The sequence below is a fragment of the Morone saxatilis genome, unplaced genomic scaffold (assembly GCF_004916995.1).
Source record: "Morone saxatilis isolate NCDOM2014 unplaced genomic scaffold, NCSU_SB_2.0 Contig19, whole genome shotgun sequence".
NCBI lineage: Eukaryota > Metazoa > Chordata > Actinopteri > Moronidae > Morone > Morone saxatilis.
Window position 1 is genome coordinate 15,086,851 of NW_023339751.1, and position 11,181 is coordinate 15,098,031.

At 39.1% G+C, this 11,181-nt stretch overlaps 1 protein-coding gene across 1 annotated transcript in view; it reads right to left on the reverse strand.

Moving 5' to 3' along the window:
* Nucleotides 1-1,412: 1,412 nt before the first annotated feature.
* grid1a (glutamate receptor, ionotropic, delta 1a) overlaps nucleotides 1,413-11,181 on the reverse strand; it is a 220,790-nt gene continuing 211,021 nt past the window's right edge. The window contains exons 13-16 of the mRNA XM_035663666.1: nucleotides 10,279-10,474; nucleotides 7,252-7,418; nucleotides 5,618-5,858; nucleotides 1,413-2,054 (exon numbers count right to left, since the gene is read on the reverse strand). Of these exons, the coding sequence (XP_035519559.1) occupies nucleotides 1,617-2,054; nucleotides 5,618-5,858; nucleotides 7,252-7,418; nucleotides 10,279-10,474 (1,042 nt within the window). The 3' untranslated portion in view covers nucleotides 1,413-1,616. The remainder of the gene's footprint in view (nucleotides 2,055-5,617; nucleotides 5,859-7,251; nucleotides 7,419-10,278; nucleotides 10,475-11,181) is intronic.

The window sequence follows — 11,181 nt, forward strand, 5'->3', positions numbered from 1 at the left end:
GGCCAGGGGAATCAGCAGGACAGGGGAGGAATTTTTTTGTTGTCAAGATCATTGCTCTACATTTGTTATCAGCTCATTGGTAGGAGGGATTGCTGCACGATATGATCTGAAATGTATAACAACTATGCATTATAAACATAGGTGCATGCCCTTTTCTCATGCTGGCTTTTTTGTTTGTCTGGATACATTATAGTTTTAGTAATATTTGTCTATTTAAAGGTTTATGTGACACCAAAACACTATGATTTATAATGCTCACATTTTACAGCTCCAGGTTGAGAATCTTAAACTCTGTTGTATTTCACTGGTACCTCATGACTGAAGCTCAATAACGCAGCCCCATGTGGAGTTGTTTTCAGTCTGAAAACCCACTTACACCCAATATTGACCAATACAAACTATTTTGTGCTTATCCTCATACACCATACACCGATCAGCCATAACATTATGACCACTGACTGGTGAAGTGAATAACACTGATAATCTGGTTATCATGGCACCTGTGTAAAAATGGGCACCGTGATGATTTAAGCGACTTTGACAAAAGCCAACCCAGCTGAGTCTGCCTGACTAATATTTGCTCTGCTGCCATTTCCATGTGGGCCCCTCAGACTGGTGTCCAGTTTTCATGTAGGCCCAATGTGAGTCTGTTTGGACTGGTGGAGATGTGGGGCAGGTTAGGAATTGGACCATTCTTGGTAAAAGAAAAATATTATTCTTACTGTCATTTACAGTAAACATGTCTTCTTGTAATAAACACATTTCAGAAAATCTTGGGATTTTGTGGAGAGGGAACTAGAGAGAAAATGCAATGAGCTGCTGATAATGTGTCAGAGTCTCAGTAAACTAAAAAAACAACAAAATCAAATCAAATTTTAACAGTTTTTTTAATATTTAAAATATCAATTTACTTCTTTTTTTAATGAAGCATAAAAAAATAATGAGCCATAATTTATTGCACTAATTGTAGTGCTGAGAAAACATTTCAGGCTTTCATTTCCCTCTAGCGCTCTAAAACACCATTTTATGACTGATCCCAGTCACACAGATACATGCTGACAGCACGGCACTGATATACTAAATATGTTTTCAAGCACACGTCTCAGTGTTTTTGTATTATACTTTTTATTTTTTTTCATATGAAACAAATCAATTCTTCCAGTGTCTTTGAAGTGTGAAATGTATTTTTATCATGAATTCTCACAGTACATTCATTTAATGTTGATCTGAAAGAAAACATCTTGAACTTGGCACTTAGAAAACAACCACAAAGAATTGTCACCTTTATTCATTTAGAACAAAATTTACAAAGCCATTCAAAACAGTCATTTTTTTAACACTTTTATGTTTTTTAAACTCAACTGTTGAGAATATTCAAAATACACTTTTTAATGTTGCCTCTCTCTCTCTCTCTCTCTCTCTCTCTCTCTCTTTGTACTTACAAATATGTACATTAAAGTCTCAGTGTCTTGTCATGTGTCGTCCCACTGACTCTTCATCACTGGTAATAAAAATCCTTTTTTAGTGTTTTATTTATATGTCTTCACACTGTTAGCACTCAGTTTAGCTCTCCGCTCTTCTGTTTGAGCTCGAGTGTCTGTGAATGTTCAGCGTGCTCAGATGGATGTCCCGTGGCTGGGTTCGCTGGCTTTTGGGATGGGTCCTCCTGGCACTGGTTGATAGGACATTGGCATGGGTGTCTTGACTGGGCTCTGCCGGAAGAGACCCCCATTGGGCGCCCTGTGTTTGCAGCGGATAGAGGGCATGGTGGCACTGCTGAGGGGCAGGGGCAAGGTCCTGCCAGTGGCCGTGCCCAGTGTCCTTCCTGCCCCATGACCCTCCTGGAGGAAGGTGGTCACAGAGAGCCGTGGCGGCCCCCGATGGGCTGGGTAGTCCCGAGCAGACAAGGCCTCCAGGGACTGGCTGGGCTGCATGCTGCCAATGTCCAGGGCAGAGATCTCGATAGACTGGCCTGGCAGCTGCTTGTGGGCCAAGTCGTCGTCCAGGAGGCTGTTCAAACGCTGGTGAACCTGTTCCAGGTTCACCTCTTTGTCCTGTAGATAGATGGAAAGAAGCCATAGAGAGTGTATGGAATAAAAGAAGCCAGGAGAAAGGATGGTGAATAGAGGTTTTAATGGAAGGGAGAGTATGAATATAATTAAGGATGACCGTGATAAAGAATGAAAGTGAAAATGAATGTGCAGTGAAGGGGGTGAAGAGGTTAAAAGAAAGAATGGGATGGAGATAGAGAGAGACAGGTTACAATGGTTGTTTCATCATCACCATCATGGCCAGTTTACATGCATTGCAGTCTACTATATTACTATTCAGTTAGAGCAAGTCTAATGGACAGCTATTAATGTTCACTTGAGAATACTGAAATAACGCACTGGCTTATTTCAGCTTTATTCAGGAGACCCAAATATATAAATGAATATGCTGGATTTTTTTTTTCAAGCAGCCAACATTAAGAGAGACATTACCTTAAAACACTAAATCTTAAATATGGGGTCATAAAAGGTAATGTCTCTACTTCTGAAATGAACTTAAACGAAGATGTCTCTTCATGCAGAAGTGTTTAAATTTTCTCCACAATTAGGTGACCACACATCTACAGTGGGTGACTCTTGCATGAAGAGCATCAGCTGTTAACAAGACAGGCTCCAATGGTCGCACAAATCTGATGAATCACACTTTGTGAGGCAATACAATTTGAATGAAGACAAAGTATTTAATGCTACTTAACTGAAGAATCTTTTAGAATATTCCTTTTTTTTCAATGAGATAACACAAATATGGGAGGAGGAGAGGGAGAAGCCAAATGAGAGCATTCGATTGTTTATCAGATCCATTTTGGCTGCACCCTGCCCTCCGTACAATAACAATATTTTCATCATCATGCACCCATGTAAGTCGAGCCACACTGAAGACACACGGAACAAAAAAGCCACATAACAGGAGAGACCATGGGGTGAGATGACAGATGAAACAACTACAGTATACCCCTGCCCGGCCCCATGCCCCGCCCCTTCGCCCTGACACAGCCAATGACCATCCAGTACAGTCAGGCCTCTCTCCTGACCTGTGTCAAGAGCCTCGGCCTCCTCCCAGTTTCTCTGTCTGTCTGTCCATATGTCCCGCCTCCCTTCTGGTGAAGCGCTTATGTCATTATATGTCAATGGACCAGAAACCCTTTCCAGACCGTAATCCTTAGTCACCTGCTGAAGATCATAGACAATGATACATAACCAAAACGGTCCCAGTTGTATCCGGACATTGACATATAATTGCAATTAGTTACTAGTTAGGTAATAAAAGGAATAATTCAACGCTTTGAGAAATACTCTTATTCGCTTTCTTGCTGAAAATTGGGTAAGAAAATCTGTACCACTCATGTCTGTGTGTTAAGTATAGAGCTGAGAGGCTGTTTCTCTAGAGAAAATGTTAGGCGACTGGCAACGGGAGTACTTCCTCGGGTGAATGGGCATAAAAACTCTGCTGGTTAAATCATCAGTGCAAAAGATGAACAACTGTGTTAGAAAATATCATGTTCTTTGTTACAAACCTGTATACATGAAAACATAAGGTGATACTGTACATTTATTGTTGCCCCTGTGAGGTTGCCAGGCAACTAGCGGAGACACTCCACAGAAGTATTTAAAACAAGGAGGGCTTGCTGTTCCACCCTGCTTATGCTAAGCTAAGCTAACCATCTTCTGGATGTGGCTTCTTATTTAACAGGGCAGTTGTGAGTGGTATCAATCTTCTATTCTAACTCCTCACAAGAAAGCAAATAAGGCTATTTCTCAAAAGTCGAACTATTCCTTTAAATGGTTACTGTTTTCAGGCTTGCAGTGGGTTTGGTTGTTGTTGCTGTTATAATGTCCACATACTGTATATTTGTGCTGTCATGCTGTCGGCGATGCTTAGAGCAATTTAAATAAATAATCCACCCAAATCTTTTGAATATGAAACACTCGCTCCCTGCAGGCTTGAAAGGTAATAGCTGTAAAACGTTTAAAGCAGCTGTTGTGGTCAGCTCAAATTCAAATTTATTTTGTTATTGTTTAATTGAAAGGTATTCAATTAAACAATGACATAAACTGAGAAAAACTGCACATCCTTTTATTCAAGCTTTGAAAATGTAGATTTTAAGAGACTGTAATTTCTGCTTAATTACTTATATTATTCTATTTTAGGTTTGCAACTGACATTTTGTTTTGATTATTCGATTATAAAATGTCAAAATCCTAGATAAAAATATCACAAGTTCAAATGTTGTTTTATCCAATAAAGAGTCCCAAATACAAAGTTATTCCATTTACAGAAAAGCAGCATTTGAAAGGCTGCTGTTTTTGCTTGATTAAACCGCTCTAACAGCTCCAAGATTATCAAAATTGTTGCCAAATAATTTTCTGTCAATTGCTTCTGCTCTTATCTCTTTTAAGCAATTATTATTATTTTCTTTTCATCAACTTACAATTGTCTTTCGGCATTGAGAATACAGACGGACAGCAGTAACCTTTCACAGTTTTGCTTCAAACCGACAGAGGGTGATTGTTTAACGCTCAAAAGATTTTGGGTGGAAAATTGCTTCAAGACATGGCTACAAACACGATAATAATGGCACACAACCATGAATATACTCAAACACATCTTATCTGCTTTAAATAATAAGAAAGTGATGTTTTTCTGTTGTGAATCTCACATGTTGTATGTGGTTATTATGAGAGCGGCTGCACACAAAGACTGAAATAGAAATAAACAGCAGTAAGTCAAACTCTCATGTGCACCAAAAACCGACATGAGGAGTTTGATTTACTGTGTGTTTTTTCAGGACAGGACTGGGTCTTTTAAATAGGTGTCCTCAGCCAGTGGTTTTTATTGGATTTGTTGGACTGTCAAGTAAAACAGGCAGGTCAAGGCTCGGATTCTTTGCTATCTGCTTTTGCTCACACTTTAGTTTAGGGATCCATGTCAAGCCTTATTTGTCTGGACGCCTCATGCAGAGGGGCTGCCCAGTCGACAGCAGCGAGATGAAGTCAGAGCTCTAAAGCATTAAGACTTGAATGGATTAGCTAAAGAGAGCTATTGTACAACTGAAGCACTCATTGTCTCAGAAGTACAATTTTTCAGTGTGTGGTTTTGAATTTGTAAGTAAACGTTAAATTTACTTTTATCCTTCCAGCTGCGGTTCTCTCACATGAACACCCGTGACTCTGATTCTTTGTTCAGGCCAAAATGTAGGCAATTCATAATTTTAACATGTTTTATGAGAGAGAAGCCTCAGAAGTCCCTAACAAAGCACCCCAACCTCTCTCCCAACATGAGAAGGAATGAGTAGATTGATCACATGATGTCTGAACTATCATCAGGGGCACACCTATTATAACTGGGTGTACTGCAGCTCTACTAAATCGGGGCTGGCATCAGCGCCTGCTGGATCCATAAAGTAGAGTGTGGCAGTGGCATCTCTGGGCAGGACCGGGGGGCCCGGGGGTCTGGGTCTCGACCGGGGCCTTGGTGGGGCAGGGGGACCCGTGGTGGCCACCATGGCCCGGTTCTGGGTTAGCAGGCTTGGGACTGGGCCCTGGCCCGACGAGTTGTCAGTGGTCACCTCTTTGGGCTGCTCTCTCCGGCAGTGGTTGCTGTTCCACCAGGTCTCCAGGGCAGCCACCAGGAGGGCCAGCAGCAGCCCAGCAGCCAGGATGCAGAAGACGCCGGCAAAGCTGTGGAGACGCAGCGCCCGTCCCTCTGGCTGGGCGTCTGCGTGGCTCTGCAGGTCACAGCGGCCTTTCTTTGGCCACCATTTCTGCTTCAGGATGTCCAGGTCACCTTTTTCCTGAAGTTCCAATATCCTGTGAAGGAGAAAGACAAAGTTTTTCACTCACAGAAGGTGCACATTTTCATGTAATAACACTACAAGACCAATCCTTCAATAGCATTGATTCAGACTGTGTTAAATGCTGGCTAATCAAATTACAACAACTGAGTAGAGAATGGAAAATTAAATAATTGTCATAGACAGAATAAGAAAATCAATATAATAGGGCTCTGAATTACTGTAATTACATGATGATACTGTGTAGTTCATGAAGTAAAACTAATAAACAAACAAAAAAACCGTTCGGTTAATGAACTGCATTAACATTGATTGCTCATTAAAGACCTGCAGTCAGTAAAATGCTATTAAAAGCTGCAGTTTGCACAGCAGCAGAGTGTAAGATATTGTTTGTATTGTTGAAACAATTTCTAAATGCTAACAAGAGCTAAAGGAACAGTTCTATATAAACAAGGCGAAGAAAAACAATCGCAGCTTCAAGATTAATTGGCTTCATATCAAATTGTCTGAGTGTGGAAACAAAGATGATCAAATACAACATTCAGCCCATTAGTTAGCGTACAGGGAGGAATGGATAGATGTTGTGGAGGAGAATGATGACGGCTGAGTACAAGCAGAGGCGAGACAGTGAATCTGTCCCATCGGAGAGGTTAGCTTTCTGCTCAGTCATTATTCAACCTCTTCAATGGTGACTGGCTCGTATGTGTTTGTGCACAAGCCTGCACACCGTGTACACACAGCTGCCAAAGCCTTTGACATTTATACACTCATGAAACATCAATCCCAGATGCCTTTTAAATATTCACCATTTGTTCTGCAAATCATGTATTTAGATCTTTCACAGAGGCACCGTAGTTTACAAGGTGACCAATTTCATATGGCGTTCGGCGCTGACTTTGTATTTTACATGGAGAAGATAGTTTGCTGTCCTCATATGAAATTCACTCCTATCAATCTTGTAAATACTGCACTGAAAAATTTATATTTTTAGCATATTTTCTGTCTTGTGTCTGGGAGAAATAAAAGCAAAGGGCATTCTCTTCAAGAGAAACTGTGAAATATGTTCATGTTGAAACACTTTTAATTGTATCTAGACATCAGTCAACGTTAATACTGTAACTACGGTTTATTACAACCTGTTTTATTCCTGTCTTGTATTATTTCAATCTCCAGCCATCTGTTCTGACGGTTTAATAACGTTGCACTCACCAAAGTAATTGCTGAGATGTGGAAACCTTCCTAAAAAAAAGGTCCAGTGAGGCAAAAATAATACGAGCATTCAAACAATCATACACATCATGAACTAACCTTCGGGTTAGTCAAACTTTTTGAAGAGAAAAATGCAGGCGAAGGGTAAATTTATGACCCAAACATCCATCACAGTATAAAATATAGACCAATGTACGTACTTCTGAGAGAAGAGGTCTCTGTAAGGACTGCCGTGCTGCAGGGCCATGCCGTAGCCTCTGGTGCTCATGCTGTTTCCTGCTACAGTCAGTGTGCAGTCGTCATCTGTCAGAGCAGCGTACTCTACCACCGCCATGTCCCACAGAAAGGCATATGACTCTCGCTTTGTCTGGACACACACACACACACACACACACACACAGACACAAGACACAGACACACATAGGATAAATACATCAGTTATGTTTTTCAACTAAGGATGTCCCAATCAAGTTTTTTTTTAGCCCATGGTCATTTATTATCGAACATCTGCTGATACCAATCCGATCCGATACTGTATTTTTTTAGATAATACAGTGCTTAGTGAACACTTCAACTACATTAAAGTTATTAAAATCTATCCAAAGTATATGCTTGACAATTAAATAGCTCTGCATTGCATTAAGAAACAAAATACCTGCATCGAAGCCATTCCTTAATATATATTTATATAGCCTACACAAAGTACAGAGTAACAAACCGTCTGTAATCTTTTTGGTCTTGTTGCTGTCTGAAAGGAGTTCCTCTCTCCAGTGTTTGGTGCTTTGGTGCAGCCTTTGCCTGAGTTACCTGAATGAACTGTCTGTATTCTGCTGAGAGATTATTTCTGTCGTGTCTTCATCTTCATGCGTGGATTACATAAATCAATTACCCTTATTGGCTTTTTGTTCGGGGGACTTTTGTTGCTCTTGCAGCGGTGTGTTGTGGGCTCTCTCACACACACACACACACACACACACGGAGCTCAGAGTGGAAGAAAGATGGCGAGAAAGCTGATGATTGCTGCACCTTATATAAAAGCTTTGTGAGTAACCAACAGCTGTATGACAGCTGACGTAAAACCAAAGATCGGATCGGATCAATAAAGCTCTATATAGCAGATTCTGATCAGTTAAAGAAATGCCTTGATTGGTGCCAAAACCAATCGTTGAGATTGGATCGGGACATTCCAAATTTGAATTAACCGGATATTACAGAGTGCAAGACAGGAGGTGTACTCTGTGTTTACATCGATGATGCTTGGTGCTCTAACGCTGTCAACTTTTTATGTGAAGGTGAAACCATATAATCATCATTATCTTGTTGCTGCTGTTTACATTCCCACACATTCAAAAAATGCACTACCAAATTATTTCCTGGGGTATATGTATATAATTAATATGTATATATTATTTTGTTGTATTGATTTTATGTTAATCTAATGTAATTCCTTGTTCTGTTTTTTTCTATTATTAGATACAAGATTAGATAAGATGATCAATCGGATGACTGAGTTTTCTCTCAGATTTTATCAGCGGATAAACGACAATGACTTGTGGCTGCTAGCTAACTACCTTTTCACAGTGAAGCACTAACATCGGGTTATTGTGCTAAACTAGTTTGATTTTTACAAAAGAGATACTGTTGGAGAATTCTCAGTACCTAGAAAAATGTTACTGTAGAAAAAATGGTACCGTCAAGTTGTCAAAATTTTGGTATTGAATGGGTACCGAAGTATTGGTTCTTGTGACATCACTAGTATCAGCAAGTACCCAAACGTAAGTACTTGGATGTTGTCTGAGAAAAAGTGGTATCTGTGCATGCATATTATCAACATACCATTTCCGCATGAAGTTAGGGAAGAACTATAATAGTCTGTTTGAAATTTTTACTCCTTGAACAAGTGCCTGTGTTGGTGGAAGAGTAGTGCACAGGAAGACTTTTCAAAGGGAAAATGTAATGAGTAGATAAATATTTGCAGAGAAATTAGCATCAACATTTTTTCCCACTCATTAGAGCAAACTGAACAGCATTCACAGCATTAGCTCTCTTTGCAAAGATGATCAAATAGTTGAATTCCTGTTTTGTCTAGCTTTGCACTCCACTGGATGTGACACATTTTCAGAGACGCGATCATGTGCTGTAGCCTCAAGCGCACACTGTGGAGAATATGTAGAACAACCACAGCTGAAGATCTGTGTGAAATCCTTCTGGAGTTTGGTTTGTTTTTGGTTACACACTTTCGCTTTCCTCCCTGTGGTGTCTTTACATCCTATGTCTTCCAGACTAAGACTGTACTCTCAACAAATACAGCCTTTTCACCTCACATTTCCTAAGGACTGCACAGGGCTCTCAAGTTCACTAACCTTTAATAAATAAACATACACTGGAGATATGACATTGACATCAAAGTATATAACTTAAGTCTAGAATGAGGCAGTAGTTTGAGAAATAACTAAATAAAAAGGCTTCTTCTCATCAAATAAGTTTAGAGTTGTTTTAAAGAATTGTTGTTTTCCATTGATGTATGTTATCTGTATAATGCCAACTGGTCTGATACACTGAATGCAAGTAGCTGCACAAATAATAAAGCAGTTTAATGACAAAGTGCATATGTTAAACTCCACTGTAATTTGTCAAATTATAGATTATTTCTCCATGTGTTGTTTATAAGTGAGTGTTAGTGCTTGTTTATGTGTTAAATGAAAATAGAAAGAGGAGGGGATGCATAAAATATTAATTCAGTAGCACAGTTTCAGAGAATAATTAAAAAGCTCTTACAATTCACTAGATTAAAAAATATCACTTTACTTTCAGGCATCTATGAATCAGGCACTGTAATTACTTAACTAACTTACCTGGCTGTGTGACAGTAAAAAGGTACTGTTAATTATCATCAAGGTTGAGCTAATGTTTCTCAGTATTCTCTTTGAACTAAAGATTTAACTATATTATATGTTCATATAATTCATTTACGTGTGTCAAAGTTTGGTACAGTCGAACCCCAAGGAATTCTGAAATGGTTAACACCTCAGAAACAACTAATTTTATTAACCTGACTTTCATATTGTATGGTCCCTGTGTTTGCTGAATGTTGTTGTTTAAAGAATATAAAGTTTTGTTTGGTTTCCCCAGGAACAGCATTATGCATATAGGAGTCCAACAACAGGCAACATGAGTTAAAATGTTCTGACAACATTTTATTTATGAATTCCAAGATAAATACTCACCTTCTTGATTCCCTCTGATGGGCTGGAGACAGAGTTCTCAAAGCCGTTGTTCTTGTTGATGGTCTTCCAGAGTTCAGCGAATGTGTTGTCCTGCTCCAGAGGGTTGGTGCCTTTGGCCTGGAAATACTCGTACACGGCCGAGTCCCTCACTGTCCCATAAACCACGTCCACCTGCTTGGACAGGTCCTGGAACGACCTATAGTCAGGGTCACATTAGAGAGTTGGTTTTACTAGATTTGATAGAAGACTGTGATTGGAAAAACAGGAAGTAATAAAAAATTCAAACTGAAAATGATTTTCTTTGACATAGCCTTTACAGGAAAACATTTCAGTTGTCTCATGTAAAGAACTATAATAATATGGCTATTTTGGAAGAACATACATATAAAACTGATACATAATTAACCTTAACCCCCCCCCCCCCTTTTTTTTTTTTTTTTTGTAAATGTGAGCTATGGTCAGATATTTATAATCATTATTTATTTTTTTTAAAGATATATATATAATCTATTTAAACTTGAACAGCAGTTTTTCTTTTACTAATCTTTTATAAGACATCTAATCCAGCGCTTTAATTTTTGGTACTGGGGATTGCTTTTGTTTGTATTTGGATCACATCTCTATTTATTTTTCTACACATATGATGCAAAAAAATCACTGACTTAGGCAACACTTTTGTATACACAAACAAGGGACAAAACCAAGTTCTGCCTCTATGAATTACAGTTGTGTGCATTTCACAACAAATAGTATGAATATTCTGTTCATACTTAATTACTAACAGTGGAAAATGTGGATAAAACCATCAATTACAGTATATATAACTTGATATTGTAAAAGCAATACATAAAGTGGTCAATCTTCTGCAAAGTCAGCTGAATTTATACACCGATCAGCCATAAC